The sequence below is a fragment of the Lynx canadensis genome, chromosome C1 (genome assembly GCF_007474595.2).
Source record: "Lynx canadensis isolate LIC74 chromosome C1, mLynCan4.pri.v2, whole genome shotgun sequence".
NCBI classification, from domain to species: Eukaryota; Metazoa; Chordata; class Mammalia; order Carnivora; family Felidae; genus Lynx; species Lynx canadensis.
Genome location: NC_044310.1, coordinates 53,469,484 through 53,494,188, shown reverse-complemented (window position 1 = coordinate 53,494,188; position 24,705 = coordinate 53,469,484). Strand labels below are relative to the sequence as shown.

The following is a 24,705-nucleotide window of genomic DNA, read 5'->3' as shown; positions in this document are numbered from 1 at the left end:
TTTTCACCATCCTCTGAATATTTTCTTCTTTCATAACATCTTTATAAAAAGTAGAACCTGGAATCTTCCGAAATATTTCATATACTGCCTAAATATGGATATTCAATGTCTACAAAGATACATGGCCATGAGGAGGGAGTCATTAAAATTTTCAAAATTATTTTAAAAATTCATTAAAAATGAATGAAATTCAATGAAATGAATGGATAATGAAGATGTGGTATATATATATATATATATATATATATACACATATATATATGTATATATATATACACACAATAGAATATTACTCAGTGATCATAAAGAATGAAATCTTGCCATTTGCAACAATGTGGCTGGAACTACAATGTATTATGCTAAGCAAAATAAGTCAGAGAAAGACGAATATATTATTTCCCTCATGTGGAATTTAAGAAACAAAACAGACGAACATAGGGAAAAGGAGGAAAAATAAGAGAAAAACAAAGAGGGAGACAAATCATAAGAGACTCTTAAATACAGAGAACAAACTGAGGGTTGCTGGAGGGGTTGTGGGTGGGAGGATGGGCTAAATGGGCGATGGCCATTAAGGAAGGCACTTGTTGGGATGAACACTGGATGTTATATGTAAGTGATGAATCACTAAATTCTGTTCCTGAAATCATTATAACACTATATGTTAACTAACTTGGGTTTAAATTAAAAGCAAAAACACATATGAAGATTTTACTTCTGCAACTAAATTTTGATATGTAAATGTAAGACTAAGTTCATGTGTACCACACACACACACATTTTTAACCTAAATGGTATTATAATCTACATATTATTCATATTTTTTATTGTTATATCTGGAAGCATGTCCAGTGCCGAGAACAATGATATGATGATCTCCATTAATCTGAACACAATACTACATTTCTATTATAGGAGCTAAGCCCATTTCACTTGTTTTGCAGGGAGTAAGATTTTTTTAACGTTAGGATAGTGTAGAGTCTGGTGTACAGTCATCTAAAATCTCAGAATTTTTTTATAACAATTGCAACTAAGCCAAGTTCCTCTCGTTCTATACTTCTGCAAATGAATTTTTTAAGCTTAAATGTGGAAGTTGGCATTCATTTCCATTAAAGTGCATTTTGTTGTTTTGACCTAGACTCAAGGTCTTTTGAAATCTTGATTCTTTTATCCAGACAGTGCTTCTCTCCTAGTTGTAAATGTAATCAATATGATTTTACTTCCAAGTCACTGAAGCATCCAAGGCCAAGAACAGAGTCCTGTGTATGATGAAAGCAGTGTGACCTCGCTCCACATACATGGATCTGCTTCCCCTTCCACCAATGTCTGCAGGAGCCTTGATCTGGGACTACATGTTCTACTGGATCCTGACCCTTTGCTTTCCCCCTTCCTTCATTTTAGGTTTAGACTTCAACCAACAGACAGTCACACATGGTAAAAGAGAATGTATCAATGGACTTTACTACTCGCTAACAGCTTTGGTGACAAAATTCAACACAGGACAAGTTTGAAACAATAGAGATAAAATAGGGTTTGGGGGCCCACTGAAGAATACTGAAAATTAGATATAGATCAGAAACTCATTTGATGAACCCATGACTTATTAATCATATCCTTGGTCTGAAGGACATGAAAGAGAAGTGATGCCTACTCTCTTTATAAAGAATCAGCAAACAAGGAAGAAAAGGAGGAGTCTCTTTTGTACATGTCACTTGCTTCAAACCTCTAGTTTGTGGTTGTGTGGAGTCATTAACAGGATTCACAAATGTCAGGCTCTCTCCTTGCAGGCATATGGCAAGGTTGAAGCTTCCCACATTTCACAGCCCTCCCCACAGAAAGCCACTGTTAACTATTTAACAGATATCTTTCCAGACCTTTCTTCTACATTTCCAAATATGAATAAGTACAAGAAAAAAATATCACAAGAGAGGCACCTGGTGACTCAGTCAGTTGAACATCCAACTCTTGATTTTGGCTCAGGTCACGATCTCATGGTTCGTGGGTTCGAGCCCCGCATGGGGCTTTGCGCTGGCAGTACAGAGCCTGCTTGGGATTCTTTCTCTCCTGTCTCTCTCTGCCTTTCCCCTGCTGGCTCTCTCTCTCTCTCTCTCTCTTCCTCAAAACAAACAAATAATAACTTTTAAAAATTATCACAAGAAAACATTTAGAAATATTAACCAAATTCCTTCCTTGTCATAACTCTCCAATTCAAACACTTTGGCTTTTTTTGTGCTCATTGCCATGGTGACAGAAGGAAGACAAAAAACAAGTATATGGGATATAAGGGTCTTCCCCTGGCTTTGCTTTTCAAAGGTTTAGAACCCTTGGAATGAGGATGAATCCCAGTATATGCAAAGCTCTTAGAAAAACATAAGTAAAGTAGAAGATTTGAGGACACAGGAATGGCCCACGTGTCACTCTCCCACCTTGGAGGTCATTCCCTGGTAAGTGGAGAATAGGGAGACTGAAAGAAAATGGTAAGACTATAGATTTTGGAGGGTCCTGAAATGAAGGGCTCGGTGACCTGTCTCTGAGGCAGCATCCTGAGCAGCTGCCTGTAGACAGTTTCTCAGGTACTCCAGTGCCCTGACAGACAGCAAATGCAACAAAACAAGTCCTGGGCCTGAAGAATGCTATCGTGCCCGTGGGCAGGGTGGAGCAGACAACAGAACCTCTGGGGCTGACAGGACAGGTACACTCATGTGAACTGGATGAACAAGCATCAGACAGGGAGATGAATAGCTCACTAGATGCCTGCATTGACAGATGGGCTGACTGCTGTCCCTTTGGCTATATCCTTGGAAGTCAGATACAAACCTGCAGAAAAGGAACAAGACACTTCAGATTCATTGAGAGTGTAGCTACAAAGTCAATGTGGTGGGGATTCAAAACAGAAATTAGACAGAAGTATAGACGAATAAGAGAAGTTCTATGTCTTCTACACCTGAGTTACGGACTTACTATCCACCACATGGACATACAGTATTGTTTACATAAATGGCATCATAATCTACATATTGTTCCTATTTTTCATTAATAATATATCTGAAAATTTTTCTGATGCATAGCATTCCATAAAAGTGTAGATTATGATTTATTATTATTACTTAATCATATCCTTACTGTAAGATATGTAGGTCATTTCCAATTTTTGCTCCTTCAATAAAGATTTCAGTGGATATCATTTGTATATAACTTTATGCAAAATGTATTCTAGAGGATAGATTCCTTGAAATGAAATAATAGGATCAAAGGAATGTGAATTTTTAATTTTAATATGTACTGGCAATTTACCCTGCAAAATGATTCTATCAATTTGTGTGTCATGTGACAGCATATGAATTTGCTTTTACACCATAACCTCACAATCCTAAATATTATTAATATTTTTAATTTTGAGAGTTTGATAGCTAAAAATGGTTTACATTGTTCTCTTTGTTTTTAAGTCTCTACTTGAGGGCTTTATTTTTTTATGTGAAATTTATTGTCAAATTGGTTTCCATACAACACCCAGTGCTCATCCCAACAGGTGCCCTCCTCAATGCCCATCACCCAGTTTCCCCTCCCTTCCACCCCGTCAACCCTCAGTTCATTCTCAGTTTTTAAGAGTCTCTTAAGGTTTGACTCCCTCCCTAACTTTTTTTTTCCTTCCCCTCCCCCACAGTCTTCTGTTAAGTTTCTCAGGATCCACATAAGAGTGAAAACATATGGTATCTGTCTTTCTCTGTGTGACTTATTTCACTTAGCATAATACCCTCCAGTTCCATCCATGTTGCTACAAAAGGCCATATTTCATTCTTTTTCATTGCCAAGTAGTATTCCATTGTATATATAAACCACAACTTCTGTATCCATTCTGGACAGCAACATGCAGAAGAATGAAACTAGACCACTTTCTTACACCGTTCACAAAAATAAACTCAAAATGGATAAGGACCTGAACGTGAGACGGGAAACCACCAAAACCCTAGAGGAGAAAGCAGGAAAAAACCTCTCTGACCTCAGCCACAGCAATTTCTTACTCGACACATCTCCAAAGGCAAGGGAATTAAAAGCAAAAATGAACTATTGGGACCTCATGAAGATAAAAAGCTTCTGCACTGCAAAGGAAACAATCAACAAAAGTAAAAGGCAACTGATGGAATGGGAAAAGATATTTGCAAATGACATGTCAGACAAAGGTCTAGTATCCAAAATCTATAAAGAACCCACCAAACTCCCCACCCGAAAAACAAATAATCCAGTGAAGAAATGGGCAGAAAACATGAATAGGCACTTCTCTAAAGAAGACATCCAGATGGCCAACAGGCACATGAAAAGATGCTTTACTTGAGAGGTTTAAATGACTTTCGTGTTTATTTACCATTTATGTTTCTTCTGTGTATTATCTGTTCATATCTTTCACTCACTGTTCTATTGGCTTTCTCTCTTACTGATTTGTAGGAGCTCTTTATGGATATCATTATGGATATCAATATAAATACTGTGAGATTTTCCTCCACATTAGTCACTTTTCTTTTAATTCTTTAGAGTATTTTCCTGTACATGAAATTTAACTCTTTATTGTAGTCAGGGCTCTTGATCTTTTATTTTATAAATGTCTTAATTATGAATGGCTTTACACTTCAGTATTATAAAACTAAATCTTTTATATTTTCTTTTAATATCATTATAGATTTAAATGGTTAAGTCAACTTAAAGCACACTTTTCAAAATTTCCAGTGGACGCTGTTTACCAAGTTTTTTCCTCATATCAGGCCCTGTGGCAGGCTGGACCCCACCCTGCTTCAGTACTTGCTCAGAATGTGCAGTGTGATAAGGCAAAAGCAGAAGTAGTACAAAGTGGTACAGGAATATTCATAGGAGGACTTTAGAGAAGCCTGCATGGATAAGGTGATGTGAGCTGGACCATGAAAGATAAAGAAAGGTTTGACAGAGAAAAGAAGAAACCTTTCAGGAAAATGGAATAGCATATACAAAGACACAGAAGCCCCACAGAGCAAGGCATGTTGGAAGAATGATGTGGCCACATCTTAGTTTGAAATAACTTAAGTATCAGGCTCATGGGAATGTGGCAAAAGATGCAGTGGGAAAGTTAGACCAGATTACAAAGGGTCTCAAAAACTGTGCACGACTTTATGAAGTTCTGAGTCATCATTAAGCCTGGGATTCAATTAATAAGCACAGATAATCTGAGAGTGGGGAAATGGGTGAGGATATAAAGGAAATAGGATTGGCCAAGAGTTGGTAAGTGTTGAAGATGGATGGTGGTTACATGGAATGCATTGAACTGTTCTCTCTCTCTACCAATACCAATGTTTGGAAATTTTCATATTACAAATTTGAAACAAAAAAATTGTCATCTTATACAAGGTCATTCTTTGGTGCAAAATAATACTGGAAGGGTTTTGTTGTTATTGTTAACAGCACTGTTGAGTTGTTTTTGTTTGTTTTTTTTTTTTTTAAGGCTATAGGGGCATCTGGCTGGCTCAGTCGGTCAAGCGTCCGACTGCAGATCAGGTCATGATCTTGCAGTCCATGAGTTCCAGCCCCGCATGGGGCTCTGTGCTAACAGCTCAGAGCCTGGAGCCTGCTTCGGATTCTGTGTCTCCCTCTCTCTCTGCCCCTCTCACACTCTGTCTCTCTCTCTCAAAAATAAATAAACATTAAAAAAATTTTTTTAAGGCTATAGGTTAGTAAACTGTGATCGCATTTATGATAAGTAAGGAGATACAGGAAATTGGGTATGAAGATATTAGCAGAGTTCACCCTCTAGGTGAAAGAATTAAGGGCATAATTTTATATTTTTCTGTACTGTGTGAATGTTATATAGCAATTTGTATTGTTCATAAATTAGAAGAACAGATTTTCACTTGGCAAAAGTGTTAAAAATCCAATCATAGAATAGATATGTCCACATGTGAAGGTACTAAAAACAGTATTTAGGAAAATAATATGTTAATATATGGAAATTCTTTCCCTATAATGTCAATAAGAAAAAAGGATATAAATTCATAATAATTATTATTATAACTATATGTGAGGAAAATGTATACACAGATGAAAAGAAATTGGAATACCAAACTGTCAACAATGGCTATACTTGGGCAATGGGACTATTATTAATTTATACCCCACCCCATTTTTCTTTACTAAACACATATCATTTCTGTAATTTTTAAAATGTAAGAACAAAGACAAAAATGAAACTTCACATCACTCTTTGAACTGTCTTTTTGACTCCAGAAAAAAAATACAACAAAGGAATAAGTGGTAGAGCATAAAAAGAAGAACATTTCAGGATAATTTTAAAATATGAAATTTTCTTCCTTTTTCTAGTTTTGGCCAACTGGCACATCCCATCTTCTTAGGACTTTGAGAAGTACAGACTTCTAACAGACAAAAGTAATCAGCCAAACTAGAGTTCTAATAGATCTAAAAAGTTATTAGATAATGTTAATATATTGCAGTATAATCCTGAATAATACTCTCATTTTTCTCAGATATAACACTTAAATATAATAATTGAACTTTTTAAAGCTTTCCTTAAATGAAGATGTTCAATAATAGAAAACACACCTTCTTTTCAAGTATTCATGAAAAGAAAATGTTCATATAATTCATATAAAGAAAAAATGTTACATTTCAGGATTTGTGATACATCAGTATAATAATTGCACAAAAATTTATAGCCTTAAATTCATGTAAAACTGATACAATTAATATAAATGAATAAAATTCTCAACTCAAAAGGCTAGAAAAAGCCAAGCTGACCCAAAAGAAAGTACAAAGAAAGAAATAAGATAAAAACAGAAATCAATGGAATATAATATAGTCATGTAATTATAACTCCTTAGGAAAAAATCAATGGAAGAGACATATACAACTTTTGAAGCAGAGGAAATTTAAAATTTAAAATTCCTATTTAATGGAGAAACACAAGAGGCATTCCTTCTAAGATCAGGAACAAGGTAAGGATGTCATTGTCTCCACTACTATTTAACTGCATTGAAAATATTTGCCAATTCAATCAGGCAAGAGAAGACAATTAGAATTAAGAAGTGGAGGGGTTCCTGGGTGGCTCAGTTGGTTAAGCATCTGACTTTGGCTCAGGTCATGATCTCACAGTTCCTGAGTTCGAGCTCGGCATCTGACTCTCTGCTGTCAGTGCAGAGCCTACTTCTGATCCTCTGTCTCCCGCTCTCTCTGCCCCTCTCCTACTGTTTCTCTCTCTCTCAAAAATAACAAACATTAAAAAAAGAAGTGGAAAATGAGTAAAACTATACAGATATCATATGCATAAGGCCAAGAGAATCAATGTTTGTGGGCTCAAGCTCAAGCTGTCAGCATGGAGCCCACTTTGGATCCTCTGTCACCACTCTCTCCTTGCTCCTCCCCACGCAAGCTCTCTCTCAAAAATAAATATTTTTTAAAAACGCTCAAGAAAAAAGAAAATACTGTATGAACTTGTAACTTAAATAAATATATATATTTCTGAACTCTGTCGAATGTCACCACAATAACCATGAGCATACCTGGTGCCCAGATCTTAGTGGTTTTGCAAAAGAGTGAAACGACAACTTTCTAACACCATACACAAAAATAAACTCAAAATGGGTTAAAGAGTTAAAACTCCTAGAGGAAAACACAGTCAGTAATTTCTTTTCATCAGACATAGAAACATTTTTCTAGATAGGTCTCCTGAGGCAAGGGAAACAAAAGCAAAATCAAATTTATTTGGGACTACACCAAAATAAAAATCTTCTGAACAGTAAAGTAAACCATCAAGAAAACAAAAAGGCAACCTATTGAATGGGAGAAGATATTTTCAAATGATATATCTAATAAGGGGTTAATATCCAAAATATATAAAAAATTTATACAACTTAACACCAGAAGAACCCAAAAAAATCCAATTAAAAAATAGGCAGAGGTCCTGAATAAACATTTTCCCCAAGGAAACATAGAAGTGGCCAATAGACACATGAAAAGGTGCTCAACATAACTAATCATTAGGGAAATGCAAATCAAAACCACAATGAGGTATTACCTCACACATGTCAGAATGGCTAAAATCAAAAACATAAGAAATAACGAGTGTTGGAGAGGATGTGGAGAAAAGGAGCCCTCATGCACTATAAGTAAGCAAATTGGTGTAACCACTGTGGAAACAGTTTGGAGGTTCCTCAAAAAAAAAAAAAAAAGGAATTGCCATATAATCCAGTAATTCCACTACTGGATATTTACATAAAGAAAACAAACATTAATTTGAAAAGATATATGCACCCCTATGTTTACTGCAGCATTATTTACAGTAGCAAGATATGGAAGCAACCCAAGTGCCCATGATAGGTGAATGATAAAGAAGAGTGGTACACACACACACACACACACACACACACACACACACACACAGGAATATTACTCAGCCATAAAAAAGAATGAGATCTTCCCATTTGTAACAAAGTGGATGGACCTAAAGGGTATAATGCTAATGAAATAAGTCAGATGGAGAAAGATACCATATGATTTCACTCATATGTGGAACTTAAGAAACAAAACAAATGAACAAAGAGAAAAAAAACAAGAACAAAAAAAACAGACTCTTAAATACAGAGAAAGACTGGTGGTTGCCAGGCAAAAGGTGGCTGGTGGCATGGGTGAGATAGATAAAGGGAATTAAGAATACACTTAATTATGATGAGCACTGAGTAATGTATAGAACTATTGAATCATTATATTGTACACCTAAACTAATATAACATTTTATGTTAATTACACTGCAATATAAAAAATAACAAAAAGTAAAAAACAGAAAAAATATATATACAGTGAAACCTTGATTTGCAAGGATAGTTCATTCTGGAAACATGCTGGTTAATCCAAAGCACTTGCATATCAAAGTGAATTTCCCCATAAGAAATAATGGAAACTCAGATGATTTGTTCTACAACCCAAAAATATTCATATAAAAATGATTACAGGGGCGCCTGGGTGTCTTAGTCAGTTGAGCTTAGTCAGACTTCAGCTCAGATCCTGATCTCACAGTTTGTGAATTCGAGCCCCACATCGGGCTCTGTGCTGATAGCCTGGAGCTCATAGCCTGGAGCCTGCTTTGGATTCTGTGTCTCCCTCTCTCTCTGCCCCTCCCCCACTCATGTTCTGTCTGTCTCCAAAATAAACATCAAAAACATTTTTTTAAATGATTATAATACTGTAATATAATACAAAATAATAAAGAAAATACAAAATATATGAAAAATAAACAAATCAACCTGCACTTACCTTTGAAAACCTTTGTGACTGGTTTGAGAGAGACAAGAGAGAGGAGGATTATTGTGTAGGATGACTTTCACTATCACTAACGGAATCGCTGCTATCTATTGGCTCAATGGAATCTTTTTCTGCAAGGGGGCCATTATATATGCTCATACGGATGTTGACTACAGTACATTATTAATAAACTCTTGTCATATATTGTATTTAATGTAACTGGCAATAAGGCAGCAGACCTGACCTAGAATGAAGCAAAGCATTCCTAAGCTTACTCTTGTATGGAAAAGCAAAGGACTGTCCATAGATGCTTTGAAGTGACAAAAAATACACTAGTGCCAGTTGTGGGCACTTTACAATATTCTGAAAAATCACTGATTTCTGCCAAACACGGAGACCAAGCATCTGAGCATCACCCACAATCCTGCCATTGGCTCAGTTGTGATCATGTGATATTCAGTGTCATGTAGTACTTGTATTGCAAGACATCACTCATTTATCAAGTTAAAGTTTATTAGAAATGTTTGTTTGTCGTGTGGAAAATTTGCAGAACAAGTTACTTACAATCCAGGGTTTTACTGTATTCTTAATTCTGTCTAATGTCACTACAATAACAACGAACACAGCTGGTACCAAGATCGTAGTGGTTCTAAATATCATACCCCACTAAAAGAAACTAGAGCTCTGTGGAGAAATGGCTAATACCAGGTCTTAGAAGGGAAATGCAAGATATCTCTGAGATCTTATGCCAAAAATCAAGTAAGTGTTCAAACATGGATGGAGCTATATCAAAAAGAAATAACATCTTGAAAAGGATCCTACTTGCCAAGTTTGGGACAATTTGAACATGAAAGATAATAATTATTAGAGCTAAAAAAGAATTTCAGCAGTGTGTCAGGATACAAAATCAATATACAAAAATCAATTATATATCTATACACTAACAATGAACAATCTGAAAATATTAAGAAAACAATTTCATTTACAGTTGCATCAAAAGAACAAAATACTTAGGAATAAAAAATTTTAAAGTATGTAAGACTTATACAGTAAAAATCACAAAATATCACTGAAGGAAATTGAAGAATTAATAGAAAGACATCGCATGTTCATGGATTGGAAGACTATATTGTTAAAATGGCAATATTCCCCAAATGTATCTACAGACTAAACACAATCCCTATCAAAATCTCACCTGTCTTTTTTGCAGAAATTGGCAAGGACAAGCTGACTGTAAAATACATATGGAAATGCAAAGAACCCAGAAGAGCCAAACATTCTTGAAAGAGAACAAAGTTGGAGAACTCATGTTTTCTATTTCAAAATGTACAACAAAGCTACAGTAATCAAGACTGTGTGTATTGGCATAAGGACAGACATATAGATCAATGGGATAGAATTAGGAGTCCAGAAATAAAATCATATATCTATGGTCAGTGGATTTTCAACCAAGTTATGAAGACAACTCCATGGAGAAAAAATAATAATTCCAGCAAGTGGTGTTTGGATATCTGCACATCATGAAAAAAATTGTTAGACCTCCTGCCTCAAACCATATGCAAAATTAATTCAAATTAGATCAAAGAGCTAAATGTAAGAACTATGAAATTCTTATAAGACAGCATAGATGTAAAATCTTTGTGACTATGGATTGTTTCTTAAATATGACACCAAAAACACAAAAAAAGTATGTAAATTGGACTTCATCAAAATTAAAAGCTTTGGTGTTTCAAAGTACACTATCACAAAAGTGATAAACAACCCATACATATATAGGAGAAAATACTGCAAATGTTACATCTGAAAAGTCTAGTATGCAGTATATATAAAGAACTCTTAAAACACAACAAGAGACAACCCAGTTTTTAAATGGACAAATACTTTTTTAGTGTCTATTTATTTTAAGAGAGAGAGAGCATGCGAGAACCAGTAGGGGAGGGTGGGGGGTGGGGTGGAGAGAGAGAAAGAGAGAGAGAGAGAGAGAGAGAGAGAGAGAGAGAGAGAGAGAGAGAATCCCAAGCAGGCTCCACACCGTCAGTGCAGAGCCCAATGCAGGGCTTGATCCCATGACCATGAGATCATGACCTGAGCTGAAATCAAGAGGCAGTCCCTTAACCAACTGAGCCACCCAGGCACCCCTGGGCTAAATATTTAAATAGATATTTCTCCAAAGACATATACAAATGGCCAATAACAAAATATGAAAAGATGCTAGACATCACTAGGAAAATATAAATCAAAGCCACAATGGGATAACACTTCACATCCACAAGGATGGCTATAATCAAAAAGACACAATAACAAGTGTTGAGGGGCACCTGGGTGGCTCAGTCAGTTAAGTGTTCAACTCTTGATTTCAGCTTAGATCATGATCTCATAGTCATGGGATCAAGCCCCATGTCAGGCTCTGTGCTGAGAGTGGAACCTGCTTAAGATTCTCTCTTCTTCTCCCACTGCCTCTCCCCAGCTCATGTGCACTTGCTCTCTCTCTCTGTCTCTCTCTCTCAAAAAGCGAGTGAGAAGAATGTGCAAAAAAATGAAACATTCATTGCTGGTGGGAATGTAAAATAGTGCAACCACTTTTGAAAATAATTTGGCTGTTCTTCAAAAAGCTAAACATAGGTTTACCATGTGACCCCAGTAAGTTTACTCTTAAATACTCAAGAGCATTAAGAACATATGTGTACACAAAAACTTGTACACAAATGTTTATAGGATCATTCATGATAGCCAAAATGTGGGAAAACCCAAAGTGTTACCAGTTGATGAATTTAAAAAATGTGGTATATCCACACAATAGAGTATTATTCAGCCATAAAAAGGGGTGAATTATTGATCCATGCTACAACATGGATGAACCTTGAAAACATTACACTAAGTGAAAAAGCCAATCACAAAAGGCCACTAATATGACTCCATTTATATGAAATTGTCCAGAATTGGCAAATCCACGGATAGAAGTATATTAGGGGTTGCCAGAGGCTGGGGAGAGGAATTAAGAGAGCAATAAGTAGGCAATACTTTTTTAAACTTAAGACATTTTCCCCAACTTAATATTTAGAAAAGTATCTATCTACAGAAAAGTTAAAAGAATATTATCCTTGGTACCCTTTATTCAGAGTCAGCAACTATAAACATTTTTTTGCCACATTTGTTTGATAACTGAAAGTCAGCTTGGCTGTACATAAAATCCTTAGTACACTTTCTTTCCTTGACAATGTTGCCCCATTGTGGTTTTAATTTGTGTTTGAATCACTTAGTCTCTTTGCCTGGGAGCCCAGATATGTTTTCCTAGGTATGGTAGAATATGTCTTAAAATTGACTCTTCTAAGTTCCCACAGTTCCACAGTGTACCATTTTAATATGTAGATTCAGGATTTCTTTCATTTATTTATCTTTTGATATGTTTTTATTAGACTATAGCTTTAAACATTGGTTTTGACTTGTTGTTTTTCTTTCTTAGAAAATTCAATTATAGGTGTGTTAGATCTTCTTTGTCTTCTATAGCTATTATTTTTTTTCTGAGGTTTTTACTTTTTCTTAGCTTAATTCTCTTGGAAAATTTCATTTCATGTTCCGATGTATGCTTTATTGAATCTTTTCTTCTTCATGCACCTTGCAGTTTGGTCCTAATTTGGAAGACCATTGTCTTTTTCTTCACTCCCTTTTCTGTAGTCAGGCAATTCTTGTTTCACAAATTTTTTGTTCTGTGCCCACTTTTCATCTCCATTTGTGAATTTCTGACTTGTGGGGTTTTTTTTTCAAATCTGTTATTGATTGTCTAACTGTATTTGACTCATATTGGAGAGCTGTGATACAGTTTCTTCTTGCCTCAGGGTTGGGGCTTGAGTATTTTCATCAGCTGAAGAATTTTGATTCTAATTAATTTCCTTTTCAAAGTAACTTTGTGTGGATGTTGGCTGCCTTTTCCTCTTCATTTTTAAGACTTCTGGATTTTTCTGAATCAGGTGTATTTACAGATGGAGTTGAAGGATCTGAGTGACTTACTAGTTTCTTAGTTCAAGAGTACCCTCTTCAGTTGGTACAGTGAAACGCAATTTCCTTAATGAAAAGCATCTCTTATTTGGGGTGTGCAGGGGTGTTAGGGAGAGTTTAGTATGTCAGATTTCATGAAGATCTTATTTCTGTAGAACGCTGAATTTCCACAAACTTCTTTATTCTTCCCTCTTAATCACCAGATCTCTTAAGAGATAGCTACTCCTTTCAAGTTCCTTTGTTGTCTCCCAGAAGCTGTGCCCTCTCAATACTTTCCCCAAATAATTCCTACCTCTCCACTTCCACACAGGTCCATAGCTGGTCTGATTTCAGATATCGATTTTCCTACTCAAATGAAAAGGGGGTTTGCAGTCTTCTATTTCCTGCTATGTGCAGTAGATATAATTGTGTTGTGTGGTGAGTTAACTGCGATTTTATTTGCCTTCCTTGGTCTATGTGGTTTTTGGAAGATGTGCAGAAAGATTAAGGTTTAGACATCTATGTTCAAAGAGTCCTAGCTATCTAACCTCAGTTGATAAATGCCAACATTTGTAAATTTTTAGGTGAGGCTTTCATGTGAGCATTAGACAATTAGGCTGGGTTTTTTGTTTGTTTGTTTTGTTTCAAATGAAGAAACGCAACGGAGGGTCTTATACAGATAAAATACAGAAGATGGTTCATTCAAGTCTCTAAGCAATTTTAGCCTGCACCCCTTCTCTCTGACCCTGTCACAATGATACATTGTTTCCATATTGCAGTAGGTGCATATGATATGTCCAGGGCAGTTGTTATGTCTGGTGGCCAACATGTCCGTAGTAGTCCGATACGGTCAGTGCACCCAGGATGGTTGGTGCATATGACATAGTGGATCTAGAGTGGTCAGTGTATGTGGGCCATTACTGTGACAAGAGTGGCTGATCTGTTCCGACTGATCTAGATATGTAGCATTCATTTTGGTATCACTGATTTTTCCTTGTCAGGAAAACTTATTCTTTTCTCAAGGTACATGACTCTAAACGGGGGAATGCAAAGTGTCAGCTCCCGGTGTAATATTAGATCTAATCTTCCATGGGAGGGAAGAGACTTATCAAAGGGACTGGCCACAGGATTCTGGCTAGGAGAAAAGCTGGCCACTAGAGAGACTCAACACTGCTCAAGTCTAGTTACCTCCAAGTGGAGGTGTACCCTGACTCCTGGAATTCCTGCCCAAGGCCACAGGTCCCTTGATTGCACAGCGCTTAACTGTGGTCCCTTTGGGCAACGAGAGTCAGAATGAGTAAGAACAACTGAGTAATCATAAGTGACCACTTGGAGTGAAGACTTCATTCTACCACTTACTGGGTGAGTGATCTTGAATAACTTAATTTCTCTGAACCTCAGGTTCATTACTTCTAGCTGTACATAAGGCTTGGCTTATTGCCTGGCACCACAGAGCAAACCCTCAATAAATTTTAGCTACCTCCTATTACATATGCATATATACACATAGATATAATTGTTTCACACACATGCGTTATATATACATATATACATACATACACACATATTTAAAATACACATACACAGTTTAAGGAGGTTTCCTTAAGTATGGGTATGGTTTTCATTTAATTATTGGATGCTTACATATTCACTGGCTGAAAAGGATTAAGGGAAAAAAATCACACTCAGTTGAACTCTAGGGTAAAAAACTCAAGTGATTTATTTGAATAGGTGGTATCCTCTGACAAACCACAATACTATACAACTACACAACTTTTTTTTTGTTCCTCAAAGTTAGACAGTCCTCACCTTCATACTCGTTTGCCTTCACATATCCTACCTTCTTACTTCATAGACACCTATCGAGCCACTATGACCCTCATTCCTAACTTCCGGTGTGTCTCTGTCTAAACCATTAGTCCCAGATTGGCTTAATATAGTTTAGCCTGTGCAATGTATTTGTTGTTGTCATTGTTTTAATTAAATTGAATGACCGGGTAGCATTGCCAGCATCCCCAGGAACAACAATTGGCTGGAGCTGAGCAGTGACTCTCCCTTGAGAAAAAGCAGTGCACTGCTGTCTCCACAGCTTCTGTCACTTCCTACGGCCTTATACTCACCCCCCGTTTCATTGTTGTTTCCAATCTCTCCCTGGAGACATTTTTTTTTTTTAAGTTTATTCAGAGAGTGCATGTGCACATACGTAAATGAGTGGAAGAAGGGCAGAGAGAATCTCAAGGTGGCTCTGCACTGCCAGCGTGGAGCCTGGCACAGGGCTCGAACATGTGAACCATGAGATCATGACCTGAACGGAATGCTTAAGGGCTGAGCCAATCAGGCACCCCTCCCCTGGAGACATTTAACCCTTCTTTACTCGTTATTTTTTTTTTAACGTTTATTTATTTTTGAGACAGAGAGAGACAGAGCATGAGCAGGGGAGGGGCAGAGAGAGAGGGAGACACAGAAGCCAAAGCAGGCTCCAGGCTCCAAGCTGTCAGCACAGAGCCCGACGCGGGGCTCGAACTCACGGACCGCGAGATCATGACCTGAGCTGAAGTCGGACGCTCACCCGACTGAGACACCCAGGCACCCCATACTCGTTATAATCCAACCATCCCTTTCTGTTAAACTCAGTCACACCTTACTTCACATCTGTAGTACAATTTTATCATGTAAATCTCATGAGTCACTTTCTGGCATAGACTGTACTGTCTACTACAAACAAAGTTAAGACCAGGTCAGTACAACTTCCCCAAACATCTCAATCTTACCTTTATCTCCCCAGTCCTGCTCCATACCTGTCTGACCTCCACCTGGCCTATGTGCTCATATTTCTGCCCACATACCATTCCCTCTGCTTGGGTTCCCTCTTTCCTCCATCACTCAGCTTAAATATTAGTTCTTCCTTGGACTAGTTGGCTGGCTGAAAAAGTTACTACATCTGTATATTCTCAATTATAATCCAGTGAATAATCCCAACAGTTATGTATAATTATCTAAATATATTTCCATCTCCTCCAGGAGACTAAGGAAGTCAAGGGCAAAAACTGGGTCTTATTCATCTTTGCATCCCCAGAGCCTAATAGTGCTTGATAGGAGAATCAAAGTTATAACTAGATGACATGATATACTAGTCTTGGGCCCATTTTCTATCAGTCAGCTTGAACTAAATTATGCTGTTGTACCAAATCCACCCAAATCCCAGGGGATGAGAAAAACAAAGGCTTATTTCTCATGCACAGTACTAATCCATCATGGACTAATCTTGCTCCACATCCATTTTAGGATCCCAGTTGAAAGAAGAGCCCTAGGAGACTGACAGTCTCATTGGAGAAGGAAAGAGATTGGTGACCATGCTCTGGCTCCTGAGGCTTCCGCTCAGAAGTGGCACACTTCATTTTTGCTTGTATTTCATTGGCTAAAGCAAGTCAGTATGCCCAAACATAAAGCCATGGGGCAGAAAAGTAAAATTCTCCTAAAGAGTGAATGGCTTTAACTTTGATACAATCTACCACATAGCCACCATATCCGGTTCACCTTCTAGGGGCATGGAGGCCTGTGGGACATTTCCTCAGGCTTCTAGGTCAGTGAGCTTTGGAACCCAGCTAAGGGGAAGCCCCTGCAGGAGACAGGAGAATGTGAGGTTGGGAGAAGCCAGGGCATCCCCCATCTCCCCCCCTCCCTCCCCCCCCCACCCCCCAGTTGCAGGAAGGCTTCTGCAGAGGCTGGCTGTATTTCCTCCATGACTCTAGCATCCAGCAGCCAGGTCTCCTGAGTTTCCTGCTTCTGCTGAGTTGGCCCTTGACACTATGATCTTAGACTCACATCCTCTGATCCAGTCTCCTAATCTGCAAGGTAGGGGGAGAATCTACTCACATCATCCAGTTGTTTCAAGAACAAAACTAAAGAATGTTTATGAAAATATGCAAAGAATGAAGTGCTAGATAAAAAAAGTGCTTGAATGTATACAAAGTGAGGCAACATGGTGTTGCAGAAAAGGAGACTGGGGATCATAATGCTTACGCTCATGATCTTGCTCTGCCACCAACTGTCACCTCATCCAGGCAACACTGTGTTCACTATTTTCCTCATCTGCAAATTGGAGATAACAATGTTGATAATGAAGCGGTCACAGAATAGCATAAATGTGAAGAGCTATGAAGATGTATACTCTCAAGTGTAAAAAGCAATACAAATGTTAAATTAATTCACTAGTTATAAGCAGGAAAAAAAACTTTATTTCTATCAAATTAAAAAGTAGGAATCAATCTTCAAGCAAGATAATCAAAATAGTCAATAACAATTAACAGTTAGGAGAGCATGTACAGATTAGACTACAGGTTTAGATACTCTGAATTAAGCACATACACCCAAATCAAGAGGGCTGACAACTTTCACTGAAGAAAAGCACTGACTCATCGTAAACACACAACTTCTGGGAAACTGGAGCTGACTTTTCACAGGACAGTAAACCGAAGTGACAAGTTGTCATTGGCTTAAGAGAACAGATTTGAGCTTGAGAGGGGTCACAGTGAAACGCCATTGTAATGCAACAATTTCCCCAGAGATCTGTTCATCTCAAAAACAGGAATATATAAAAATCAGTAGTACAAATTCTCATAAAACTAGAAAAACCCTCTAAGCCCTAACACCTTGGAGCTTACATAAAGACTGAGTTTTTTTTTTTCTTCCCTTTACCCTTCTCTAAATTAAATACAAAACAGTTTGTTTTTATTTAGCACATTTCTGACTTCACAGCCAAAGCTTTAAAATGAAGAAAGGTTTTATGAAATGGAATTAGACACACACCAACCCCAGGGAGAATCACAAGGTGCACTTGGTGTAACTTGCAAAAGTTACAGACAGGAAATCTTTATTTCCAAGAAGACACATGCTGTTTCCTGGAATAGCGTAATTATTACCCGGAAGGAATGCACATCCATGCCATCCAAGGGCTCTTGTCCCCTTGGAAATGTTTCACCATCTCTCCCTCCCTCTCCCTACACACACACACACACACACACACACACACACACACACGCTCACTGATCAAATTGGGGGAATTTCCCTGAAGCATACAGAATAATGGCATTTATTTTGGCAAGAATTGTGCAATTTGTTAAAAGAAAGATAAGGTATGGCATTCATGAACAACTGTAATTATAGTATATCTCAACAGATGCAGGAAGTATATTTTTCTTCATAGTTGAAATACGGCTTCATGGGTTTCCCAACATCTGCTCTTGCACACTTTTCATCTAGAAACCAGACTGGATCAGTTATATGTGGAAAGGGATGATAACTTATGACTAGACCACACTCCCGTATTAAAAAACAACAACAACAACAACAACAACAACAACAAACAGGCTGCATTGCTAGGTTCTCCTTTTGAGACACCAAATAGACCAGGGAGTTACTAAAAATGCAGGGGAATTAAAAAGAAAGCAATTCATACTAAGAACACAACTTGGCCTTATGAATTGCCTCTCTGGCAAAATTAAATGCAGCAAAAAAAGATACTGTGTTTTAAATGAAAGGTAATAAATGAAATTCATCAGGTAGATATGAATGTCTCCCGAGATCCTGTAACTCAGCAGAGTGCAGATGAGATATATGCTCTCTGTATATACAGTGTGCAACTACCACCAAGACCCACTGAGTGCCCACTTCTTGCCTCAGCACCAGAGTGCCAAAAGCAAAGATTCCAGGTACAATCAAATAACACTGCTTTACCTATTAATTAGAATGGGGAACTCAAAGGAGGAAAAGGTACAAAAAAAAGGCCGTTTTGGATTTCTTGATTAATCCCTATAGATACATGAAAATACAAACTTAAGTGAACAGAATGATTGCAGTTTTTACACAGAGGCAAGATAACTAAAACATCTATTACGTTAGGGTAACTACTGCAGATTTAATTAGACAATGCACATAATGCACTTAGCATTAAGTACCAATAAACAGGAACTACTAGGAATGCCTATGCCTTAACATATTTGAAATTTGTGGTCTTTATGACCTAAGCAGGACCCCCAGCAGGCTGGTAAGCTGTTTAAACTGCTAAACAGCTAAAGTCAAATACTGAAATCAGTTTAGTGAACTAAATTTTCTAACAGTCCTATTTATGGTTTTGCACAGGCACCCATCTATCTAAAACCATCCTGTCTCAACAACATTTTTAAGTGGTAGGTGGGCGAAGCCACAGCAGTAGCTCTTTCCAAGAATCCCCCTTATCCATTGGCTGTTATTACCTTTTTCCTTCCCTACCAAAGGGAGGGGCACACCCTGGGTAAAGCTGGAGCTCATCTGAGCTTGGCTGCTGGAGGGTGGTGGGGAGTGACCCTGGGCAGGGCGGATAACACAGGAAGCCAATCTTCCCTGGTTTCCGCCAGAATTGTGCATGACAAGCAGTGCCACATCAGATGGCAGGCAAAGGTGTGAATGTAGCATTCAGGATCATGTTAATATGCAATGTGACATAGGCAAGATGGTATGCTGGGGGCTCCATCACCTGCCAGCACTTCAGGAAGGATGTTTATCATCAGGGCCTTATTTAGGGGTGGGAGTGAGGGAGTGATTTCTCCTGGTATCAGGGAAGAAAAGTGAGTAGCATCTAACTCCCAGAAGCCCAGATCTACAGGGAGAACTATAGTTGAAGGCGGCTGAAGTGTTAAGGTCCCTTAGGGGTACAATACCATGGATACCAAAAGCATAGGTAGGTGAGGAACATGAAGGAACCTGACCCCTCCACAGATTAGCCTGGACCCAAGCCCAGCCTATTTCAACAGCCTTTCATTTTATAAGTGAGAAGTTAGGAAAGAAGATCAAAGGCTCAGATCTTCCTCTAGCAGCTCCCTTTGCTTAAGCAAAGCGGGGAGGGGGAGAACAGTCCCATATAGAGCTGAATGTCACTTCTGCTACTTTTGATGAGGCCACTTGGAAATACGAGCAAAATCAAGCAGGCTCAGCACCCTAGGTTGGTTGGGACAGGACACAGATAGTTAACATCCAGGAGCAAACTCAGGCTGCAGAATCAGGAAAACCTGGGTGTGAGTCCTGGCTGGACTGTCTGTTGGCAGCAAGAGCCTGGGCAAGATACTTCACATCTCTGACCCTTGTCTTCCTTGTTCATAAACATGGCCTCATGCCTATCTCAAAGGATGCTTGAAAGATTCAATGAGTGTTTGCTAAGGTCCTAGAACTTTACCTATCGCCCAAAGGCCTTCAGTAAATGATACTTATTTTATGTCTGCCTTAGTGTTAAAGGATATTAAACACAGCAATGTCTCCAAGTTCTAAGTAAGTGGGAAGCCTGTTCAGAGAATGAAAAGCAGTATTAATTCACAACTGGCTAAACCACAGAATATGTGGACCGGTAGGAATCTTATAGACACCCAAATTACTCTCTTTGCAGAACTGTGAAGGAACCGTATCTGTGGCAGTAGAAGAAAAACCAAGAAAAGATGTCCCTTTAGCTTTTATCAAAATATTTTCAAGAGAATTTTAATTTTTTACAAAATTACTGGAGAAAATGCTACAGAGCTTGTTGAAGAAAATCTGAAATAGACTTTTTAGACCACTGAACATGAAATAAGTATCATCTTTCAAAGACGCATGGAAAAGGTGTTTGTCTTTTTTATTGGTCTCACCAAGCACAGGGCCCTCACCAAGCACAGAAACAGCAAATGCTGTTGAGACACTGAGAGGCTCCCACACTGACTATAACTATCTATTCTGCTGGAGGAGAGGAGGGAAGGATTGAGAACTAGAGTATGGCATCAGGGACCAGCCATTTCCCATAACTCTCTCAAAAACTCCAAAGGAGTCTGTTAAACACAAAGAGAAGTAAAGGAAGAGTCATGTAGATTTTTCTACTTCCAAAAGGACACACACTTTCCTCTCCTGAATTACCCATAAAACAACCTTAACTCTCTACTTTTCCTAGTTTTTAGAAATTGTCTCCATGGCAGTACTAGTCTAAATTGTGCAACTTTCTTCATATCAGGTTTGTTTCTCCGTACCTGGTGCCCCAGGAAACCTGAGCTTTACCTACAGGTCTGATTTTCACCCTGTCCCCACCAACCGGCATTCAAACACGGCTCTCCTAAAGCACTAGAAGTCCATATCATGCACTGATGTTTCACAGACCTGAACTGGGCATCTCCATTGCATACACCCAAAAAGTAACATGGTGATTCAGAGAATGAGGAGGAGACCAGTCTATGTTTCCACTAAGGTAGTCAAAGAACATTCTCACGAAGGTATAGAGGAGAGGAACTGTCAAGAGCGGGGCAGTATTTGTAAGGAAGATGCAACCATTACCATACAGAACACACCTGCCAGGGAATTGACTGGAGATTCTCCAGGACATCTTCAGAAAATAAACAATGCATTGCAACACCAGAGGCGTGCTGAAATAGGCTCCCCGCCCCCCCTTCTCTTCAGTATGAGGAGTTAGAAGTCACTCTCAGGAATAGCAAAGAACCCTCCTTAGGGACAATCACGATGCATGAAGAGGGGTATTTATTTTTAAGGCAACAGGAATAAATTTCATTGTCCTTCCCAGAGGAGAGCCAGAATTACATTAGGTGGCCACCAAGTCTGGAAACCAGGCAAATCTTTAATAAATGGTTTATTGATATTACATTACAAAGAATGACAAAATTGTATCATCTATATTTCTAGACTTAATGGCCACCCCACAGAAAGCATCTTTGGAATAGAAAGAAAAAAAAATTAAGAATTTGTTTTCCCATAATCACAAAGCTGTCATACTCAGTCTGGGCACAGCTAGTGCAACATTTTCCTCAACACACAGGCTCCATTCCCTTTACCAACTATTTATAATATGTTTGGGTCACTCACAGGAGAAAAACACTGTCAGCATCAATATTTAGCAGCATTTCAAAATACATTTTTTTTGTCTTGAATAAAAAGCTAAACTATTCTTTTAGTGCAGTAATTCCATATGGTCTTATTACTTCTATACACAAGATATGATTCTTTAACATGTATGTAGTATCTCCCATTTTTCTGAAGACTCCCAAAGACTTTGAGGATTTTATTTTTCATGATAAAAGAAAAGAGCAGTGTCAACTCATGAGGGTCAGCCCAGCAGCGTAAGTAGACCCTCTGCAGAGCTCAGTTCCTGCTGCAAGAAGCATCTGGACACCCTCCCCTCACTCTCGGCTCTTAGAAAGGAATCTGAGAGAGATAAAAGCAGTAACTATCTATTACTTCATAGTCTAGGAAGGGAGAAAACAGATGTACCAAAATACAGTCTAATAAAAATACTAGAAGCCAAATCCTTTCATTCCAGGATGTCTGAAAAAGGAGAGACTCTACAGAGCATGGAGGCAGAAAAAGGTATCACTCCGAACAGAAAAGCTAATTGTGGACAGTCACTCAAGGCCAGAGAAGTGACCACAGAGCAACTGGCTTCAATCGCACGGTCACCAGGAAGGGCACATACCAGAGAACTTGGGACAAGGCCGGGGCTACTGCCCTTGGCATTCTCAGGCCACCTGGTGCTGTGGTTCAATAGCCTTTGGGGGGGCAGGGAGAACCAGGGGCCAACACCATCACATGTTAAAAGGCTACTATGGCAACAATGTGATGGTCAGAAATCAGCTAGAGTTTGGGTTATACACCCTTTGAAATCCAGCCTGTACTTGCTTTCTTGTGAAGGGCTTGAGACGTGCAGAGACATCCTAGACATGTGTGGGTGACCCTTCATCAGAAAGGCAGAGAAGAGCCTCTTCATTAACTCTTTCTCCTCATTTGTTTTCATTTCAGTTCACCATTTAGACTAGAAAAGACGCTGCAAGCTATCCCCGCTAGCTTCTAATTTGGACACGGCACCAATACTACACATACAACTGAATGAATGACATCTTCCTGGTTCTTCATTGGGCGGGCTCAGTATGCTTCTTTGGACTGAATAGGTGTGATCTTGTTTGAGAAAAGCGTGTAAACATAGGGCCAGATTTTGTTAGTCTCTGTCCCAGAAAATTGGTGAAGCACTCCTCGGCTCCTGAAAAATAAAATCCAACACATAAACGCATTTTAGGTTCACTTTTTTTAAAAATGTTTATTTTTGAGACAGAGGGAGAGAGAGAGAGAGAGAGAGAGAGAGAGAGAGAGAGAGAGAGAGAGAGAGAAAGAATGCACAGGGGAGGGGCAGAGAGAGGGGAGACAGAGGACCCAAAGTAGGCTCTGCACTGACAACAGGAAGCCCAATGTGGGGCTCGAACTGACAAACTGTGAGATCATGACCTGAGCCGAAGTCAAAGTCAGATGCTTAACAAACTGAGCCACCTAGGCGACCCTTAGGTTTCTTTTTAACATGATATTAGGGCAGGTGAAGATCCTGAGTATAAAGCAAGCATGATCTCATGGTCTATCACACACACTGCTAAGTGCCAAAGCAGCCCCCGCAAATGTATCAACACCTGCACTTGGGGATACTTAAATAAGGCCACAGCTTTTACAATTCTGGCATGCCTAGCATGATGCCACCTCTTCTTCTCCTATTTAAAACATATCAAAGAGGGGCGCCTGGGTGGCTCAGTCAGTTGAGTGTCTGACTCTTGATTTCGACTCAGGTCACGATCCCAGGATCATGGGACTGAGCCACGTTGACAGGCTCCGCACTGAACATGCAGCCTGCTTAACATTCTCTCTTTCTCTCTCTCCTGCCCCTCTCTGTGGCTCACATGTTCTTAAAAAAAACAAAAAAAGAGGGGCACCTGGGTGGCTCAGTCAGTTAAGCGTCGACTTCGGCTCAGGTCATGATCTCACGGTCCGTGAGTTTGAGCCCCACGTCGGGCTCTGTGCTGACAGCTCAGAGCCTGGAGCCCGTTTCAGATTCTGTGTCTCCCTCTCTCTCTGCCCCTCCCCTGTTCATGCTCTGTCTCTCTCTGTCTCAAAAATAAATAAACGTTAAAAAAAATTAAAAAAAAAAAAAAAAAAGAAAAACATATCCAAGAATAACACTATATGGACAATACCAAATTTGCCTCAGTACACACTTTCAAAAAACAGATCACTGGGGCACCTGGGTGGCTCAGTCAGTTAAGCATCTGACTTCGGGTCAGGTCACAATCTCAAGGTTCCTGAGTTTGAGCCCCGTGTCCAGCTCTGTGCTGACAGCTCGGAGCCTGGAGCCTGCTTCGGATTCTGTGTCTCCCTCTCTCTCTACCCCTCCTCTCACTCTGTCTCTCTTTCCCTCAAAAATAAACATTAAAAATTTTAAAACAAAACAAAACAGATCATTGACAAACTTTGGTACTATAAAACCCTTGTTACTTACAACAGATCACAAAACACAGGATAGATCATAGTAACATGATCAGGAACTTCTAATCTAAAGGCCTGCTAAATTATTTGGGAGCTGAAGGGTCAGAAATTGATTTATAGTGGAGGCTGTAGACAGCTGTCCTGAATGCAGTCTGCAAC

The 24,705-nt window shown here is 38.8% G+C and overlaps 1 protein-coding gene and 1 long non-coding RNA gene across 5 annotated transcripts in view; one reads left to right on the top strand and one right to left on the bottom strand.

Moving 5' to 3' along the window:
- The first annotated feature begins 4,791 nt into the window (after nt 1-4,791).
- LOC115521017 lies at nt 4,792-23,129 on the top strand. Of its 3 annotated transcripts, none has more exons than XR_003970930.1 (3): nt 4,792-5,244; nt 6,855-6,968; nt 10,481-10,630. It is a non-coding gene; the product is annotated as an uncharacterized LOC115521017 (long non-coding RNA). The 3 variants fall into 3 exon arrangements; XR_003970929.2 differs by lacking the exon at nt 10,481-10,630 and adding an exon at nt 16,531-17,026 and having other exon boundaries at nt 4,793-5,244; XR_003970928.1 differs by lacking the exon at nt 10,481-10,630 and adding an exon at nt 23,044-23,129 and having other exon boundaries at nt 4,796-5,244.
- Nucleotides 17,461-24,705, bottom strand: part of AK4 (adenylate kinase 4) — a 73,485-nt gene continuing 66,240 nt past the window's right edge. For both annotated transcript variants that reach the window (XM_030325926.1, XM_030325928.1), the window contains one exon: nt 17,461-23,281. In XM_030325926.1, the coding sequence (XP_030181786.1) occupies nt 23,167-23,281 (115 nt within the window). In that variant the 3' untranslated portion in view covers nt 17,461-23,166. The remainder of the gene's footprint in view (nt 23,282-24,705) is intronic.